Consider the following 21,272-nt stretch of genomic DNA (forward strand, 5'->3'; position numbering starts at 1 on the left):
TTTTAGTTTCTGTATTAATGTGTGGGCTCTCCAGAGAAATGGGAGGGAGGGAGGGAAAGAGGGAGGAAGACTGATTGATTGATTGATTTTAAGGAATTGATTCATGCATTTGTGGAGGTTTGGCAAGTCCAAAGTCTGTAGGGTAAGCTGGGAGGTGGTAGACCCAGGGAAGACTTACAGTTCAAGTCCAGACAGAGGTAGTCTGCTGGCAGAATTCCATCTTCTTACAGGGAGGTCAGTCTTTCTATTAAGGCCTTCAAATGATGAGGCGCGCCACATCACGGAGGGCAAGCTGCTTCACTCAGGGTCTACTGACTTAAATGTTAATCTCATCTAAAAATACCTTCAGAGAAATGTTTGAGATCTAGAATAATGTTTGACCAAATATCTGGGTACCGTGGCCTCAGCCAAGTTCACACATAAAATTAAACATCACAGTTTCTATGTCTCTTTTTAAGTAGTTTTCCAGCCTCTGCCTTTATGGTCAAGCTGTCATTTGACATTTCTTGCAGCTAAAAATGTAAATTGTCTGAACACCGCATTCCTCACCTTCCAATTCATTGTGTTGTGTGCTAAGAAGCTGGAACAACCAGTTTATTTAAATACCTTTTAAAGTAAGAGACTTAGCATAAAGGTGAGAGGTGCTCACGCTCCAAAGAAAGTATGGGAGCTTTAGCAAATAAACTTTATGTTTTTTTCACTCCTCCAAGGAGTACTGCTTGTTTAGGGTTCTGTTGGTTAATATTAATTGTTTGATTTTTTTTTCTTTTCCAATTGTGTGTTGGTAGTGCCATTAGAGCCTAAACAAATAATAACAGACTTGCAATGTTGTTACAAGGTTCATTTCCAAGAAAGACTAGAGTTTTTTTGCTTGTTTTGGTTTGTTTTGCCAACCTTTATTTTGTTTAATTGGGGTTTTAAAAACTTTAAGCTTCCTAGTGCATTGAAGTCTGGACCAAGCTTTCAAAAGGGAACCCAGAAGGGAGACACCCCTTCGTGGTCCCCCAAATTCCTGAAGCAACCTCCATGATTTGAAATTCAGCTCACTTTTCACAAATGCCCCATCTGCTGCTTTGAGAAAGCCCTCAAAGACTTCTCATCGTAGATTCTGGAGAAACTGGTGCAGCCAACACAACCATGTGGATTTAAGTCTTCATGCCTGTTGCAGAAATGTCTGGAAGAGACACTGTGCACACTGAGTCATCATTACAGGACAGGACGTCTTGTACCGTAGTCATGCCCCATGTGGCTCTTTCCACAGATGGAGTGATCAACATGAGCATTCCCATTGTACTGCCTGTCTCTGCGGAGGATAAGACGCGGCTGGAAGGATGCAGCAAGTTTGTCTTGACACATGGTGGACGGAGGGTGGCTATCTTACAAGACCCTGAATTCTATGAACATAGAAAAGAGGAGCGTTGCTCCCGTGTGTGGGGGACAACATGTGCAAAACATCCCCATATAAAAGTAAGTTGCAAAACCTTTGGAAAGGCTTTCTTGATCTCTTTCAACTCAGGGCAAAAATAATTCCTTTTTCATTTCTTGACAAAGGACTTAGAAAAACTGGGGCTCAAGAGAAGAATGCATTTCTAAGGGAGATTTTGCCAGGGAGATCTTTGTAGAAAGGTGCAAAGAAATGTCTTTATTTTGAGGGCTGGTTTAAATGACCTCTTGTGTCCTTCGATGCTGTGATGTTTGGGTCCCTCAGCTGAATGGGAAACAACTGGACCAAGGAGATAATTTAGTCTAGCATCAGGAGTAGCTGCAGCTCTGCACAAAACCACAGCCAGACCTTGCAGCCCTGTCCAGCTTGAAAATTCACAAGGTAAGTCAATTTCTTCATACAGAGTAGGTCCAACCAACCACTAGAAAAAGACACAGAGTTCATGCTCTGTGGCCAGGGAGGGGTAGAGGTCAATGACATTGTTTTAGTAAACAAAATCAGTACAGATAGTGGCATAGTTTCCAGAGGGGAGATACCACATTTTCATCAGTGGGTATTTTTTGGATTGAAAAATGTGTTCAGCTGATTAGGATCATTTCAAGTCTATTCAGCCACAAGGCAAAATAGATAAAAACTCCTCAGATTCCTTCACAATTTCTAATTGGTTTTACTGATGGGTGGGAGTGGAGGGTATTATGGGATTGCTAGATGTGGTTCATGTTCCATAAAGAAAAATATGTAAAACTGAATGCAAAACCTTCCCTCATTCAAGATTAGAGCATTAGGGTTGAAATAAAAAAAAGACGTAGACTGCTGATTTGACTTGTCTAATTCCCTAGCTGGGATAACTAATTTTCAGCAAGTTCACAGGAATAGAGAGCAGTGTGAAGCCCAGGAATCTCTAAAATATATATCCTCTCACTGGGCCTCAGTTTCTTCATTTATAAAAGGAGAGGAACAGCCTCAAAATAACTCCAAGGTCGTTCAGCCCTGAGATGCTGCAAAACGAACATTTAAATAAACCTGTCCAAATCTGTCGGGCAAACTTACGTTTTGTTTTATTTTATTTTTCCCAGTTGTGAAATGTTGCAAGATAGGCGGGGCTTTTTCAAGGCTGCTGGTGGCAGCCTCTGATACAAGAGGTCAATTGGCAGCGAACCCACTTTTCATTTATTGGACCCAATTATCCACCTTGCAGATAAGCATCTTTAATCTTAAAGCAGATCCAGCTCAAAGTCATCTCAACAGCTTCTCTCCAACAAGCTGGCAGTCTGTCCTTGAAGTTGCAGGACATTGCCTGAGAGCTATTTGAGGAATTGCGTCTAGGCTATAGTCATGCCTGTTTCATTCCTTTCCTGATCATAATCATATAAGCTTTAGATCTTATCGTCACTCAGTGACATAAAGAATAGTTGCTTTTCATCATGCCAGCTCAGATATTTCCACTCTTCGGGCCTAACAGCCCGAAGATTATGATAAATGATTAGCACTAAAAAGAAAAGAAAAAAAAAACAAACAAAACCTAAGGAAGCTCTTAACCAATTATTTCTTTTCATCATGTCTTGCAACATGTGCTGGCAGTTGGAGCTCAGAATTTCTTAGAAGCCAGAGAGAATGATGGGGTGACCTGTGGCCTTGACAACAGAGTTGGTGACTCTGTACTATTAGGTTATTAGAGAGACTCTATAAACATTCCCAGTGAGCTAGCTAATGGTGAGAAATGGGCCTAGATAGCCAGAGAGAGAAAGCCACTCACCTAGTATACAATACACATGGAGTATTGAAGGTGTGTTTACCAGACCCACAACTCATGGGTTTTATTGGGAAAGAAACTCTTTGCATTGTGCTTTTTGTAAAGCACTTTGAAATTCACAGTAATACATTTTTTTTTTTAGAACCCTAAACCTTCCAAAAGTAATCATGGGCCTTCTTGTATTTCCATGTGGTGCTGGGAGTGATATTTGCATGGAAAATGGTCAGAATCACCAAGGAAATGGTTTGCTTCTGCTGCATAGCTCTGCTCTGAAGTCACCTTGACCTTCCATTCAAGTCTTTCCAATTCTTTCTCTTGAGTCACTAACATGAAACCATGTGCCATGATCACATATGAAATCATGAGAAGAAACGGGTGAAACTTCTAAAACTAATGCTTGGAGGAGGCCGGTTGCCTTTCATCCATGGCTCTCAAAGCTTTTCCAAACAGTAATTATTTCTCACAATGCTCTTGTGAAGTAGCTAAGCATCATTATTCCCATTTTACAGATGTAGATACCAAGAGACCAGAGTATGGCTTCCCTTTAGCTCTGCAGTGAAGACCATACGGTCAATTAGATCAACAGAATCACCTGAGGAGCTTGGGTAAAAAATTACCCAAGACTGGACCCCACCCTCGCAGATTTTAATTATTTGGGGGTCAGTTCTGGGTGTTGGGAGTTCAAAGTTCTCTGTGATTCTGATGCACCAGGAAGGGTGAGAACCACTGCATTGGATAATTATGCAGACCTCTATCTTGTATGACTCCACCTGGACATATTCTGTAAGCACCTCACACTCTACATGCACAGCCTCTCCCCAGACCCGTTCCCTTTCCTGCGTCTCCAAGCTCAGGGGGGCAGGTCCACCATCCCAATGTTGGCCATGTCCAAAACCTGGATGTCAATCTTCTTTCTTCTCCTTTGTTCATTCATTCCATCACCAAGTACTGACGCTTCTGCCTCCTAGGCATTGCTTGAATTTGTTCACTTCTCTTCTGTTCCAACTTGTGCCAAGACATTTCACTTCTTCCCTCTTTCCTTACTCCTCTGGGATCCTTTCTCCATTCTGCAGCTGGAGGGGATTGTCCAAGCTTTACCCGGAAACTCTTTATAAAGACATGACTTCATTGTACCACTTCTCACCACCACCACTCCACATGTTCTTTCCTCCAGTCATTCTCAGCAGGTCTTACATCATCCTCTCTTTCTTTTGCTAGTCCCTCAACCTAGGACACTGTGCATCCTACCCCTGCCTCCTCACCTTATTTGTTACTCCTTTGCCCTTTAAGAAATTGGCTTACTCTGAGGACCTAGAGGCTTGGCTGTCCACACCTGTCCCACAGTATTTTTATCTATTTACTCTTTTCTTAATCCACTCAGACTGCCAAACCCTGAGATCAAGGACCACATCTTGATCTGTTTTGTTTATCATCAGATCCTCAGCAGCCAGCACAGGACCTGGCACATAATCAGTTCTAACTGGATGAAACATGAACACAGGATCCCTCTGAAGGAATTGCTGAAACATCAGCAGGCAGCCCTGGGAAATTAGGCAGACCCACTGGCCCTCTCTTCCTGATGAGAGGCAGTGAGAGCGATGGGAAGAGCCTGGTTTGGAGGAGTCCTAGATTTGGGTCCTGGCTGACAGCTTGAACTCTGTGTACTTGATCTGTGCCACTCCACTCTGTAAAACCACCTTCTCATCTGAAAATGAGAGCATCAAGTCCACACGGTCTACAGGTTCCTTACAGCCACAGAATTCCATGACTATGATACCTATCACAGAAATGAATATATATTCTTCACTTGTATCACATGTTAGTTTTCTTCTTTTAAGTTCTGTTCTCTGAACTCTTTCATCATGACCTTATTTTCCTGAATCCACCATTTCTTCCCTTCCTTCTGTTTCCATCCTCTCCTCTCCCTCTTTTCATTCTGACCTCTACACCTTCCTGTCCTCAGCTGCTCCTCTCTTTCTGATTTGCACATTCCCTCTTCCTCTCCACATTGTTTCTTTCAAGTTTTCCTCTCCTTGCCCTTTGAGCCAATTCACCATAGCTTTCTTAGTCTTCATCCTAGTGGTTGAGTTCATCCTCTCCTTTTTGCATTCCTGTTGTCTGTGATTCCAAGCCCCATTCCCCTTTCACTACATCACCAGACTCCCTTAAAGCCTGTTCCTCATTCCTCTGTGTGTCCAGTTCTGCAAACGTTCTAGCTGTGGTCCCTTGCCTGTCTTTGACAGGAGGTAGGGACTTGGAGCCCGCGAAGTCCTGGGAAATTAGGCAGACCCACTGGCCCTCTCTTCCTGATAGCTGGACCACAGTTTTAGGGACAGTTGAATCACCTTGGAGAGAGAAATGCCCCCTTTCCATTTCTATCCCAATAAGACCAAAAACATAGTTTAAACATTGCTCTTCATACAGACACATTTTTAGGCTAGGTAGCAAATGAAATTAGTCCTGTATTGCCTTCACCAGTAGAACCAGTATAGATAGGGTGGTCTCTTAGTGTCCACAATGAGTTACTACATTACCAGGAATTTGGGCTCTTAAATCTTCCAAAATTTTATCTATAGTCTGACTCTAAGCAGTGAGGAGAAAGTAAATGTAAAGGTAGAGGTATTTGATAATATTCTTGGTAAGTGACTCTCCTGAGTACAGAGTTTAGAAAGGGGCTGTGAAAACATAACCAAATCCCTTGCACAATCTCTCTCTACCCAGGGGTTCTAAACCACAGCACATGGAATTTGATCAGAGGAAGGGTTGTGAAACCATTATTTGACTGAGGTATAAGATTTTCTATAATGTTTGTCTCAATGATTGAGGAAAGACATTTGCTCTAAGTTGTAACTGATTGCACTGCAACATCATCTGGGACATATTTAAATTTGTAGAAAAACAAAGGTTGTCGTGTTTTTTTGTAGGTTTACTGACATAATTGACATATAACATTAGGTAAGTTTAAGGTGTACAATGTAAAAACTATGGTTAAATGCCATGAAGTAGGTGGCAGTGCCTAACCACGTGTGTTGTCAGGCCCGACAACATCCAAACTATCATGGGTTTCTTTTTCATTATTTTGACCATTCTTCACACCAGTCTCACACCTAATAATCCCAGGGTAGAAGTACAAACTGAAGCCCATGTATCATCTTTAAAAGTTATATATCCAGGGGCCAGCAGAGTGGCTCAGTTGGTTAAGAGCTGGCTCAAGAGTTTGAGCTCTGCGCAACAGCGGTTTGAGTCCTGGCCCAAGCTGAGCTGCCACTGAGCTGCCAACAGGTGGCAGGATGGCTCAGCTAAAAAAAAATAATAATAATAAAAAATAAAAGTTACATATCTAAATAATAAGTAAAATATTTTCTTTCTTTCTACTCTGACAACTATGCCTTGAAAACAATCTGGAAGGCCAGTTCAGACATCTTGGTTTTACACCACAATATGGTAGAGTCGGCTCTTGGCCTGCAGCCAACCACTCCTCCTCTCTAGGTTTGGCCTTCTCCCAGGTCATAACAGCACCCTGGGTCTGTTTTGTTTCTCAGTTTTAATTTCTAAAATGAAAAATGATAGCTATAATCCACAAAAACAAAAACTCAGGATTCTCAATAATTTTTAAGAGTATAAAGGGGCTGAGAGATCAAAAAGTTTGAAGAACTGAAGGCAGTTCTTCAGTAATAACCCAAGATTGGTCCACAAGGAGAAAATTTTTCAGATAAATAGAAATCGATATTAATCACTAACAACTTTAATAATTGTCTTTCTAGATGGTGATGGAAAGTGGGGATTGGCTGGTTGGTGGAGACCTTCAGGTACTGGAAAGAATAAGGTGGAATGATGGGTTGGACCAATACCGCCTGACACCTCTAGAGCTCAAACAGAAATGCAAAGAAATGAATGCTGGTATGTAGGCTGGCTACAATGCATTTGTTAATATTCCTTACCACACTCTGATTACAGAGCTAAAAATATCAGGAACAGCATGTTTATAGTTTTAAAAAGCTGGAAACATCGTCTATTGATATGGAAAGAGTTTATAAAGTTAAACTACATCCATATACTGGAATTTGTCAGTTAAAAACATGCACTGATACAGAAAGATACCCAAAGTATATTTATTAAGTGAAAAAGCAAATTGCAGAACAGTAATTGTTTTTAAAACCCTAACCTATTTTATGTATGGAAGTGTCTCTGATGACAGCAGCTACGTTTTGGGGATGGAGTTGGACCAAGGGTGGGGAAGATTTTCACTTTACATATTTTGAAAAAGAGAGACAAAAAGTACTGATAGGATTATGGATGATTTTTATATTCTATTTGGGGCTTTTTTGTATTTCCCAAGTTTTCCATATGGATATATATTATTTCATAACCAGAAATAATCCATCACTAAGTGAAGTCGTTTTGAAGGTTTCCTTAAAGTGAAGATGAAATACCTTCTATTATTTTTTAATTTATTCAACAAATATTTATTGAACCTGTATTATATGCCAGAACTTCTGCTAGGGTCCCTTACTAGGATAGACAGGATCCTAGCAGACCTTCATCCTGTGTGTGAGGTTAGGTGAGTGGGTGGTGATGGTCATGGTGCAGTGGAAACCTGAGACCTGAGAACTGATTTGAATGTTTCCCCTGCTATGGTTTTGTTGTTATTTCAAAGGCATTGGAACCACCAGCCCAGTGTCCCTGGGCCCCTCACAGAAGCTCCTCCATTTGTCGCCAAGGCCAATAGGAGCCTCCTCCTTTATCACGTGGCTGCAATCCTCTGTTTACCGCAGTATTCCCCCACCCACCCAAGACTGTGAGATCCCTGAGGGCAGGACTGTAGTCTAGTCCCTGCCGCTTGCATAGTCCTGGTATTCAGTGGGCGCACAGTGAGTGCCTGGTGAATGACACCACGTGCCTCTTCCCTTAAAGCACTGCTTGAGGGCCTACTTGGAGAATGCCCTCTGCACCGTGTCTGGCCCTTTCCCTCTGCCAGTCGTCTTTTCGGTGAGTCTTCAGGTGTCGGTCTGCTGGACAAGTTAGGGGTCAGCGTTTTCGCTTAAGGCCTACAAGCTCCTAGGTGGGGCTGCTCACCATCCTCACACCCTCAGGCTACAAAAGAAAGACCGGTCCCTCTGGGCTCCAGTGATGGCCGCCCAGGGTGAGTGACGGTGGGGCCTTCCATGTCTGGCAGAGAAAGGGAGCTGGCTGGTCCTGTCCCTGACTTGGTAGTCCCACCCCGAGATGAGAAGTCCAGAGACCGCAGCGTTGTAGTACCCGCCTCTGCCAGGGCCACTGCCAATGAAATCTTTTATATTTTTAGATTGTTGAGACCTTGCATGGGCCCCAGAAAATGCTCCTCATCATTACTTACACCCCTGGGAAAGTGAGGCTGGAGCAGGGTACAAGAGGACTGATGATCGAGGCCCCCGCCTAAGACTTCATTAGCAGGAAAGGTTCTGGCAACAAATGTTTTTATTTTTGCGTCAGACTCTCCCTCTAGGGCTTCCTGCTTCTGCGTCCTGGCCCTGTCTAAGCACTCTGACATTGGTTGGTACCTTTGGAATAGCACCCTAATGACCCAAGTAGATTCTCCCGCTGATTATCAAAAGCAGGTGGATATATGTATGCACCGAACAATGAACATAGCTGCGTTTTTCCTTTCTGTTCTTGCAGACAGGCGACACTACATTTCTTTGACTTTGGCTTTTGTCTTCCTCTCCAGATGCGGTGTTTGCCTTCCAGTTGCGCAATCCTGTCCACAATGGCCATGCCCTGCTGATGCAGGACACCCGCCGCCGGCTCCTGGAGAGGGGCTACAAGCACCCGGTCCTCCTGCTCCACCCTCTGGGTGGCTGGACCAAAGATGACGACGTGCCCCTGGACTGGCGGATGAAACAGCACGCAGCCGTGCTTGAGGAAGGGGTCCTGGATCCCAAGTCAACCATCGTCGCCATCTTCCCATCTCCCATGTTATATGCTGGCCCCACAGAGGTGAGCGGTTCCCTGAGCTGGGACATGGGATTCAAGTGCAGGCTCCAACTTTACTTAGAAGAGCAACTGTGTCTCTGGGACTCTTTGTCATGCACAGATGCTAAAATCTTCTAGTCTCTCTTCTTTATCCAACTTAATTATGTTTCCATTTAGTGCTTATAAAAATGCTACAACTGTCAAATCCACCCTGTTATACACTGCCTTTGAGAATATGAAAGTTGGCGTGTGAATGAGGTGGATAATGCAACTTAGCTAGGTTATAGGGCAGGTTGTATCAAACCTAATATTCAATGTCTGCAGTTCCAGTTACTTAGTGATTCTCCATGCTCTGTGAGCTACATTAGAAGCTCACGGAGAGCCTGTCTTTAAATGCTTAATGTCTCCCTTTCATCACACAGGGAGCCTATCAAACAGACTTTCTTTGTCCCACTGCACAACCACTGTAGTGGATTTGAACACGTTTGCTGGAAGTATGATGAACTGAAAGGGTCTCAACCCTTTGGAATGCCCCAAACTGAGTTGAATAAATTAATTCCTTTCAACCACTTCGAACTTCCAGGCCCCTAGCTCTCCTCTCTACCCTCTGTATTTCTATCTGATTGAAGAGGACAATTCAGTTTGAAATCCCAATGCTGTATTGAACTGGAATCAATGTCTGCATACGGAAGGTAATTAGCTCATTATAAGCAGTCAGGTAAGAGATAGTGAGTGGAGTTTGTAATTCCCTTGAAGCTGTGATTTATTCTGAACAGGGAGGGACTGAAAAGTAAAATTCACAGTTCGGTAGAACAGTAAGGTCTGCATGTTCCTGGTCGGCTAGCCTGTTTGGAGAGATTAGGAAATATAACTTCAGGTTCTAAGGGGCGGGGGGAGGGTGCGGGGGTCGGGTTCTAAGCTCCTGTCCTACCCAACATAACCAAGCAGATGAAGATGAGAGCCTGGAGTCTTAGACACCTCACTGACTTCCCTGCAATTATGAGTTGATCCACATTATTGAATTACTTTTAATGCGGAATAATGGTGTGTCTATTAACAGGGACCCACAAAACTGGTCAGTGATGACCGGCATGTCCTTTATGTGATGTTTTCTAGGTCCAGTGGCACTGCAGGTCCCGGATGATTGCAGGGGCCAATTTCTACATTGTAGGCCGGGACCCTGCAGGAATGCCCCACCCTGAGACCAAGAAAGACCTGTATGAACCCACTCATGGGGGCAAGGTCTTGAGCATGGCCCCTGGCCTCACTTCTGTGGAAATCATTCCATTCCGAGTGGCTGCTTACAACAAAGTAAAAAAAGCCATGGACTTCTATGACCCAGAAAGGTAGGTTTTCAAAGGAAAATTCTTTTTTATTATTGTTGTTTATTAAAAGATTTATTGGGGAATTGGGAAGGGAAACAGCCAAGTTGTTGTCCTTCAGTCTTAGTTGTGGAGGGCACAGCTGGCTCAACTCAAAGTCCAGTTGTCATCCAGCCAACTGTCAGCAGCTCGTGGCCGCTCAGTTTAAGGTGCCATGTTCAATCTTAGTTGTGGGTGGGCATAGACCATCATTCCATGAGGGAGTGGAACCGGCAAACTTGTTAGGAGCACATGCTTTCACCAGCTGAGCCATCCTGCCACCTGTTGGCAGCTCAGCTCGGGTGCAGCTCACTGGCTCATGTGAGAATCGAACCGGCGACCCTGTTGCTCAGAGCTCACGCTCTTAACCAACTGAGTTACTCAGCCGGCCCTCAGAGAAAAATTCTTTAATCAACAGCTGTACAACTGGAATACTGAGGCAAATAAAAATTTGGGGCCCTTTGGAAAACTCTCCAGTGCATCTCCACATGCTCCTAATTGGAATGGAATGGGCGTCTCTTGGAGGCCATGACCTGGTTTTACACATTTTGTGTTCCCTGCGGTTATAGCACAGCCTCTTGCATGTAGAAGATGGCCCCAAAATATTGTTTTTAACATACATTCCTGGAGTATGCACTGAGTGCCCGGCACATTAAGTGAAAGGAAGTCAACATAGAAAAAGATTTTAATGAGTATTTATGGCGCACTCGCCATGCTCAGAGCTCACAGTAAGGAAGAGCGACAGAAGACACGGAAGCATTGAACTTATAGCTGTCATTATTCCCCCTTCTGCAAGTTCCTTTACAGAACTGAAGATTTAGCAGATTGCCATTTTAGAAAATGCAGCATTTTACAGAAAAAAAAAATGTGGTCTGAGAACCTATAACCCACTCTAGGAATCTTTAAGGTAGATGTTATTTACCTATGCAGAATTCTTTGTTGCTCCTCTATAACAGGCACGCCGAGTTTGACTTTATCTCAGGAACTCGTATGAGGAAGTTGGCCCGGGAAGGAGAAAACCCCCCAGACGGCTTCATGGCCCCCAAAGCATGGAAAGTCCTGACAGATTATTATAGGTCCCTAGAGAAGAACAACTAAATGACCTTGGCTCCAGAGTTTCCTTCTGAAGTGGCCTATGATTCTCTTTTCTATTTTTTGTGATTAGATGCTTTGTATCCAATTGTTTCTCAATGACTGATTCTAGGGTTTTATAATGAGGTAAAAATGTAAAGTTCAATTTCAATATATACATAAAAATGTCAAGCTGAAGTCCAAAGCTTAGCAGGTAAAAGCAATATTGCTATCATTTCAGAATGATAGTGTGTTCTCTATAGCATCTGAGAGGCTAGGTTCCAGATTTCTTAAAGCTTTGACCATGTGTCTAGTTTACTTGCCCAAAAGTAAAGCATATTTTCCAGCTTAAGTCTTGCCAACGTGCATACTCCCCATGTCATATACCAATAGTAAAATAAATCAGAGCAGCCTCTTCTATAAAACTGGGGGGGGGGAATTTCTCGCCTTGAATGAGGTGGCTCATGTCAAGATTCTTCCTGACATTTTGCCTCATGCCTATATACAGCCTTACTGCCCAATCTCTCATATGCTAAAGTATGACCTGACTGGAGAAACCAAATGTGTGAAAATGTGAATTTAATCTCAGAGATCTATGCAACCTACTTCTGCCACCAAAGTTATATTGTCTAATAAGAGAAGTCTTAATAATGCACTTCTGTGAATACTATAACTCTAGTTAAACCGTGACTTTTAATTCAATAGCGTAGAGTGCTTTGATGAAAGATTTACACCCAGGGCTCAGACAATCTGGCAATGTTGTAGAAGGTTACTTTTTCTACACTTTGCTGTGGTCATTGTGTCTTATGAAGAGGCTTTGCCTGCCAACTGCAGCAGCATCGGCTATAACGAAAACCTGCTTACACCATCAGACTAGCCAGCAGCTAGCACTGGAAAAGACCACAGAAAACATCAAATCCAACCATTTCATCTGACTGGTGACCAAACTCAGACGATGCACAAGCACAAGCTTTGAGCTGCTGAGCACTGCAACAAAAACACAAAACTGGCATGCTTAGGAGGTACTGGTGGAACTGAACACGTACCTAGGCCACATGACTCCCAGGCTGGTGCTCTGTCTACACCGCACAACATGTGCGCGGGGTCTGAGTCCTCCAAATGCTTAATGAAGCTCCTTGAACAGAGGGCACTTACAAAGTAGCCTTTATGGATGCTGAAAGGTCCAGTTTTCCAAACTTAGATGATTTTATTGCAGTTGAAATAAATACTTCTTCCAAAGACTCATGCTAGTCTGAGACATCCAACTCCTGATGGCTTTACTTCCTGGGAGGCAATCTTTTGTACTTTATGTCTAATTCCTTGTGCTAAGGGATATGTGAAGAAACAGTACCTTTTGTACATAGGTCTTTCTGGAAGAGACTTAAACCGGAAACAGAAAACTGTGATTTTTAAAAAATATTCTCAGTTTTTTTTTAAATGATAATCTTAAAAATGCTAATGAAAGTTCTTTTGAGAATAAATAATATACAATGACCACAGCAAAGTGTAATTGTCTTTAATAGTATATGCTTAGATTCATTTGATCAGAGGTCCTCACAACTGCCTTTTTAAAAAAAAAACAGCATATTTATTAAAAATATGAGACAGGATGTAGTGCCTTAACCAATATATTTTGTGATTTTTAAAAATATATTTAAAACTGCTCTTTTGCTCTAGCACCACACAGTGCATATGATTATTTGTATGTACATTGATGCTTGTTCTTATTTTAATAAATTTCTCAAAATGGAGGCCGTGTCTTTCCTGCCTGTAACACTGAGTGTGAGTTGACCATATGATTGTTGAGGGCTTTGGGACTTCATGTAACTGGAGAGAAACAGCAGCAGCTCTTTCAGACCATAATTAAGAGGCTGTTTGCCCTTATTCATGTCATTTTAAAAACGGTGCTCTACATGTGAATCACACATGGTCTCAGCCAAGTATTACAGTGATATTTTTAGAGGTGACTGGGCTCCTCAGGGACCACTCCCCCAGATTTCATTGCATGAGGATCTCACTTTTCTATTTTCTAACTTGCCCCTCTTTTCTGAAAGTGCCCCCAAGGAGTTTAACCAGCAGGGTTGGAAGCAATGGTGGGGTTTTTTGTTTGTCTGTTTTTGGCAACAACTCTCATACCTCCACTAATCTCAGCAGTTACTACTTTTGTATGCAGAAAAGTATGTTTCTACCCATACTTTCCTTGGCCTTCAGATAGGCCCATAGTTTGGGTTTGAGTCCCTGCCTTGCTTATGTCCTAACAACTTAATGAAAATTTTTGCTACTTGTCCTCACTCCAAATAAAACTGGTGTGACAGCAAACTGAGAGCTGCCGCTTGTTGCCCCTCCCTCATTCTCCCCAGATCCTCGCTTGCTGACCCCTAGTGACACTTAGGACAAAGTAGGGCAGGAAATGTGTAAGGACATGAACATGTAAGTGGTGGTGAGGGATTATGCCAAACTGTACAGGGCAGTGTGAAAAAAATCCAGGAAAGGCATGTGTAAATCATAATGGCATACTTTAATACATAGATTTCTTTCCAACCCATATTCCCAGCAAGAAGAAATGAATCTTGGCTACATCAAGTTCATTTTTGTTTTTTCCTTATCTTCCTCCTTTCTATTACCTGTCTTTTAGGTCCAATTTTTTTTACCATCTGTTCCATTGTTGGACTGTGTATCAAACTAACCCATCGGTTTTGCATGTAGAAAATCTAGTCATTTTAAAATCGTTTTTTTTTTTAAAGATAAATTGTTTAAGTTCAGCTGCTTACTTAACCACCATAATTTTATACTAATTATTTCCAAATTATCTTCATTACTTAGAAGTGATTCTGATAAGATGGCTGTTTCAAATAATATGAAAAACTTAACATGTTGGATAAGTATAAATAATCTAACTATATTAGTAATTACATTAAATGTAAATGGTCTAGAGTATCCCAGTACATGATTAAAATATTAGACTGAAAACCACAGTGCAGCCTTTGCCTATGAATTTTTTTTTTTTGAAGATTTTATTGGGGTATTTGGGGAGGGAAACAGTGTTGGGGAATTGGGGAAGGGGAACAGCTAAGTTGTTGTTCTTCAGTCTTCGTTGTGGAGGACGCCAGTTGCCATCTGGCTGCCCGTTGGCAGCTCTTGGCCTCTAACCTCAAGATGCTGTGTTCAATCTTAGTTGCGGGTGGGCGTAGCCACCATGCCATGTGGGAGTCAAACCAGCAGCCTTGTTGTTAAAAGCACACGCTCTATCCACTGAGCAATCTGGGCGGCAGCTCAGCTCAAGGTACTGAGTTCAGTCTTAGTTGTGGGTGGGCATAGCCCACCATCAAACAGGCAATCTTGTTAGTACACCAGCTGAACCATCCTGCTACCTGTTGGCAGCTCAGCGACAGCTCAGCAACAGCTCAGCTGGGGCACAGCGTCACTGGCCCATGTGGGAATCGAACCGGCAGCCCTGTTGCTCAGAGCTTGCGCTCTTAAGCCTTAATCAACTTAAACTCTTAATCAACTGAGCCATTCGGCCAGCCCCCTGCCTATGAGTTTTTGAATGATACAAGTTTCTATTATTTGAGCATATCCCCATTACCAAAAATGTATAAATTATCAAGAATTGACCATATAGATATTGGAATAGTAACCAGTTATTTTTCTTCCCCCTAGCATTATTAAGTATTATGTATTGTGCCACTCATTTATACACATTCACAAAATGAAGAAAGTGATATAAAAGCAATTCACTAATATAGATTCCACAGAATACTGAATTGAAATTATTACTAAAAATAAATGGGTCAGTGGCTAGAGATTGGATATTATAGTTTGATACAGAAAAACCTAGACAAAATAAAAACAATGCTTTTCTATGGGGCTAGCAAAATGGTGGATGGAAGGAAGTCTTGATGAACTGAGAAACAAGCCTTTCATAGGTGAGCCTTGGTAGTTGTTCAATGATTTATCTTTTGTGACCAAGGTACCTTCCCCTACCTTCCAGGTCTATTACCCTTTCCATAGACATTCTAATTTGGACTAACTACAGAGAAAGTCAGTCTCAATTAGTAAGAAATCTAAATAACAGAATGTTTTAAAATGTAATACCATTTTACTACCTTCAAATACATAAGCAACAAAATGATGGGCAGAACTCTTTTACTATCATAATATGTATTTGTAACTGCTGGCATCATTAATATCACACTTGGTAAAGTTCTTAAATACAGCTGGTTTGTTTCAGAAGCTTAAATCTGCTCTGTGCCTATTTTACTAAAATAATGTATGTGAAAGTTCTTACAAACTGTAATATAGTATGAAAACTTCTGGGTAAAGAAAAATCTGGATTTATGTTTATTGCATAAGCCTGCTTTCTATAAATAGCTCAAAGGTAAAGCTCAGCTCAGCACAGGTTGAAATAATAATGGATTATTTCATGTAAACAACTCCAGTATTGATCTGGCATTTTAAACTAATTAAAAGATTGCCATGTATAAGTGTATTCACCAAGAACCTACTTTCATGGAAGAAATTAATTCCATCAACCACTACAGAGGTTGTATCCCGATCATATCCTCAAAACATAAAAGAATTATATGAAGTACCAGATCTTTGGATATTCAAGGTAAACAAACCAAAGAAAAACCTACAGCTTCAACAGAGCCAATGAAATAAGTTTAACACACAGAAACACCAGGTACAGAGAGTGTCTTTGACTTGTCTATGTAATGGCATGTTTCATAATTTGTGCCTATTAAGACAAATCCATTTACCAAGGGTGACACCCATCGGTAGCTAAGAAAGCCACCCAGTTTAAAAGTCCTAACGATAAGGTCAATATTGCTAAGGGCTCTCCGTTTATCGATATGGCCACTGTTGCGTGTGCTGTTTAGTGAAAAGCACATCTATTTCAGCATTTCCATTACTGTAGACATAAGGAAATGGAGGCCCAGAGTCAGAGATGATTTGCCTAGGGACATGATAACCTACAGACATATTCACTTCCTAGCTTCCAAAACATTTTCATATGATTTTTTTTTTTTAAGATTTTTATTGGGGAGCTGGGGGATGGGAACAGCGCTGGGGAATTGGGGGAAGGGGAACAGATAAGTTGCTGTCCTTTTGTTCTTCAGTCTAGTTGTGGAGGACGTTGCTTCACTGGCCCAAGTTGGCACCATCATTGCGCTCTTCCCGGGCGAGGCAGATCAGTCACTGGCTTCTGGACAGCTGCTCACGGTGGCTGCTGGCTACACACGGTAGCCCATGGCAACCCACTGCAGCATGGGCTGCAGCCTACGCTGTCGCTGGCGACTCACGGCAGCCCAGCTCCAGGTTGAGCTGTTGTTCAGCATCTTAGCTATAGAGGGCAGTGTCACTGGCCTTCATATGTGGGATCTGAACCGGGGCCCTCTGGTGTCCCAAGCCAGCTCTTAACCAATGTGCCACTCGGCCAACCCAAGAAATTCTTAATGAGCTTCCTTCCAGGGAGAAACAAGCCAAGCCCTTCAGAGGTAAGCAGAGAACCTTGGTACTTTTTTATATCAGGGGTAGACTCCTGAGTCTGGATGTAATACATGGAAGAGCAGGCCTGCCTAGATGGAGAGACTTTGCAGAGATGAGAATTCAGCCAACACTCAGACAATGGTGATTGAAACCTGGAAACATATTGAAAAACAAAACTGCCAGGCTAGACAATCCCCCTTCCCTGGATTTTACAGAGAAAATAACAGAAGAGGAAAGTCTTGTGCATTCTCACATTGACTGGATTCCAGAGCCCTGTCAGAACTGAATACAAAGAACCACAAACATATAAACCTGCAACCCAAACCATTCCCAGCTCAAATATTGACAAGATCAAAAGGCAGGTCCATGGGTTGGGCTAAGCCTGGTCAAGTCAATCTTATTAAACCTACAGCCCAGAGCCAGCCTAATTATACTAGAAGGGAAGTGAATGATCAGTCAGTCCTTCATCCCGACTGCCTATCATAGGAAAGGACTTATACTCACTGGAAATATAACAATCAATGTTATGCTTCAGTCCCCACTGTTCTTTTTTATACGCACTACCTGGAACAGGATAAATTACGAGTTAAAAAGTTTTGAATCACCCAGCTAAAGAGCTGGGCATGCCAAATAGCACTCTGTCATCAAGAGCTTATGGGATCGGACCAAGCAGTCCCTGAAGGTCTCCACACAAACTGTACTGTATGTGCTCATACCTCCAGCATGCCAGCACACCTGAATTATAACACTGTTCTTCATTTAGCATATGCTTATAGCTTCTTGTGATTAGCTGGTCACTTTTCATGTTTTGTGTGTGCAGCCAGCTTCCCCACAAGACTCAATTTCCTTTGGATGAAATACAGCTCTCCTTTTGCATTTAGTCTCGATGAGTCAGTAAATCCAGATACTTGCTCTCAAACCATTTAAGCCGAAGGAGTTCCTGGAGGGTCATTCTCTCAAAGCTCCAAGACTTATAATCATTGTTTTGAACTCTGTATCTGGTAGGTTGCTTGCCTCCATTTCGTTTAGTTCTTTTTTTGGTGTTTTCTCCTGTTCTTTCATTTGGGATGTATTTCCTCATTTTGACTGCCTGTTTGTTTCTATGTATTAGGTAGATCTGCTATGTTTACCAGTCTTGGCCAGATGGCCTTATGTAGTAGGTGCCCTATGGGGCCCTGGCACAGCCTCTCTGGTCACCTGAGCCAGGTGCTCTAAGAATGTCCCTAGTGTGGGTTGTGTGTGCCCTCCTGTTATAGTTGAGCCTTAGGTGCTATCGGAATGTTATTGGGTGGGGTTAACTCTTAAGCTGATGGGCTGTGGGATTTGGCCACATTCACAGGTTACAGGCTGCTGTGCGGAGGAGGGCTTACCCCACTGAGTGGGATTTCCCTCAGTGGGCTGTGATGCCTGTTGAGACCACCTTTTTGGTGTGCCACTTGTGGGGCTAACTGGGCAGTGCTCTGCTGTGGTCTGAAGCAAACACCCAAGTATGTTGGTTCTGGGGCTTCTTGACAGGGGTTCCAGGTGCAGGCCAAGGTCAGCCACTGCCTGTGACCAGATGGGTCATACATAGTAAGAGCTACAAAGCGATACGTGCTTGTTCACTATCTGTGCTAACCCTGGAGGCACGTGGGAGAGGCCACACTGTGAACTGAGGACGTCTGCCACCAGTACCAGGCCTGGGGTAGCTCCGCAAAATGTCTGGACACCCCAAGGCCTGTTGCCACCTGCCAGCTCCCTTAAGGCTCAACCACTGATAAAACCTTGTGCGGTACACAAGTTGGGTGAGGCAAGGTCTCACAGAGTTTCTAGAGTGGGAAGAGTTGTGGTCACCAGGTGAATGTAAATTTTGATTTGGTGCCAGTGCTGAGCCTGGAGCTACTCAGTAAGTCTCAGAACACACTGAGGCCAATAGCCACCAACCTGGGGTCTGCCTCTGATAGTTTTCCAAGAAAGAGGGCAATGTGGGGGGGGGGGCTGGCTGCTCTTGCAGAAACTGCCTCTGGTGTTGAGGGAATTGGGTGGGGTGGGGTCTCAGTGAGTCAGCAGGGTGGAGCTGCGCTCACCGCCGATCAGATTCAGATGTGGCCATAAGCATAGGGGGCGGGCTCAACACAGGAAACATGGCGCCCACCTGCTGGCTGTATGGGAGGACTCCTCCGACTGTCCTCTAGCCCTCGTCCGGAAGCCACAGAACTGTCTGTCCCCCATATGTCTCCAACACCTCCTGAGTTACTGTCTCTCCGCTGGAGCCCAAGGTGAGTGCCAGGGAGTGAATCTGTGTGCGGGCTATTTAAGAGGACGCCTGGGCTTCCCACAGCCTTCCGTCTCATCCAAATGGTCAAAATCCTGGTTTTCACAGCCAGAGGTCGTGGGGGCTCCTCTTCCAGGCACCGGTGCTCTGGGCTGGGGAGGCCAGTGTGGGGTTGGGGTCCCTCGCTCTGAGGGGAGCCTTTGTGGCCGAGATATCCCTGCCAGTTCTCAAGTGCCACACGGAGGTTTGGGTTAGCCAATTCCATGTCTCCGAACCTACCAGTCTTGACATGGCTTTTTCTTTATATCCTTAGTTATAAAACTTCTGTTCAGCCAGACTTCAGATGGTTCTCCAGGTTGATCGTTCTGTAATTTAGTTGTAATTTCGATGTGTTCATGGAAGGAAGCAGGTAGTGTTTGTTTACTCCGCCATCTTGGATCTCTAATGCAGTGATTTCTGACCTGGGTTTGCACACTCACTTCCAGGATTTTGAATCTTGATTGGATAATTTAGAGATCAACAGTTGGGAGTTCATTTCATCCCGTAGAGGAATAAAAACAATATTCTTAAGCAATTCCCGAATACCTTCTGGAGCTTTCTGAGTTTCTATCCTAACTCCAGTTCTTTAGCTTCTCTTTGACCTCATGAGCTCCTCATATCCTTCAGATAAATTCTTTATTGCTCAGGTCAGCTAGAGTTGCTTGCCTGCAACAGAACCCTAACTAGTACTCTACATTATGGCCCAGTAGACAATGCTCATCTCCCTCAGACATGTCTGCAAAGGACTTTGTTTTACTAGATGATATGTCACCCCCTATGTCAGTATCTTTTTTCTTAGAATTTCTGGAAGCTAGTGAGGCATACACCACTGTTCTAAGTTCCAAATTTTGCATGTCTGTAATTATTTCAGTATGTTTGGCTCGTTTTAAAACTGAGTTGTCATGATTCAAAAATCGGTGTCCTTGCTGTCCACACCAGCATTAACATTCACTGCAACTGCATTTCAAAGCACAAAGCTTACATCTAAAAGTGTTCTTAAGCAGGTTTATAACTGTAAATATTAGACAATCACAAAAATATACTCTCAGTATGTTAGTAATGAGGCCTATATGTGCTATTAGTATTAATAGTGTAAAATTTACACCAGTGTTACTGAGGGTGTGTTTTCACTCCCATTGCTAACTGGTTTCTTTGAGGTTTGATCTCATTTGCACCTGGAATCTGTGCTATATATCTTCTCAATACAATTCCATGAACGTGATGTCTTAGAATTTTTACCTATACATGTAAAGAGAGCTTTAACTTTTGAGACAATTAGGGAACTCTATCTTTGATGACTAAACTGACTGTTAACAAATTTAATAATGAAGGCCCTCTACAGATTTCTGTCAGCTGTAAATGAAATGATTCTATGGCTTTATTTGAGCTTTCTAGTTGGTGCTGAGGTTTCAGTTATGCAGGATATATATGCTGCTCAGCATATCAGAATTCTATTCCACATTCTGATATTGACCTTAAGAGAAGCTAAAAAGAGAATTCTAAAGTATGCATTATCCAATTTATTTTCTTTATCCAGAAGAAAGTTGTAACATTTGTCCACAACACAATTCCAGAAAAAAAAAAATCTTACCAATGAGGGATGCTGCCATTTTTTATATAGGCACACTCGAGGCTTCAGGTATCCTGATCTAACACCAAACCTAGTAGTAGTTATAGCTACTAATGTTACATTATTATGATCCACATAGGATATATACATTATCCCAACCCAGCTTTTGGTAACACGGTGAGTTCTGGGTCACGCTGCAGGTTGGGGGTTAAATAAGATAAAAAGGAGAGAAATCATAAAGGAGATACTGAATTGATTAAAATATTTAGGTACTATACTCTATTTTAAAAAGGACTGGGGAAAGTTGGAGACACACCAGACTTCTCAGAAGTCTTCCA

At 42.7% G+C, this 21,272-nt stretch overlaps 1 protein-coding gene across 1 annotated transcript in view; it reads left to right on the plus strand.

Moving 5' to 3' along the window:
- The window catches only part of PAPSS2 (3'-phosphoadenosine 5'-phosphosulfate synthase 2), a 76,444-nt gene extending 63,112 nt beyond the window's left edge, over positions 1 to 13,332 (plus strand). Inside the window, exons 8-12 of the mRNA XM_019651515.1 lie at positions 1,262 to 1,467; positions 6,962 to 7,097; positions 8,905 to 9,173; positions 10,266 to 10,495; positions 11,467 to 13,332. Of these exons, the coding sequence (XP_019507060.1) occupies positions 1,262 to 1,467; positions 6,962 to 7,097; positions 8,905 to 9,173; positions 10,266 to 10,495; positions 11,467 to 11,608 (983 nt within the window). The 3' untranslated portion in view covers positions 11,609 to 13,332. The remainder of the gene's footprint in view (positions 1 to 1,261; positions 1,468 to 6,961; positions 7,098 to 8,904; positions 9,174 to 10,265; positions 10,496 to 11,466) is intronic.
- Positions 13,333 to 21,272: the final 7,940 nt, after the last annotated feature.

This window comes from Hipposideros armiger, unplaced genomic scaffold (genome assembly GCF_001890085.2).
Source record: "Hipposideros armiger isolate ML-2016 unplaced genomic scaffold, ASM189008v1 scaffold_161, whole genome shotgun sequence".
Classification (NCBI taxonomy): Eukaryota; Metazoa; Chordata; class Mammalia; order Chiroptera; family Hipposideridae; genus Hipposideros; species Hipposideros armiger.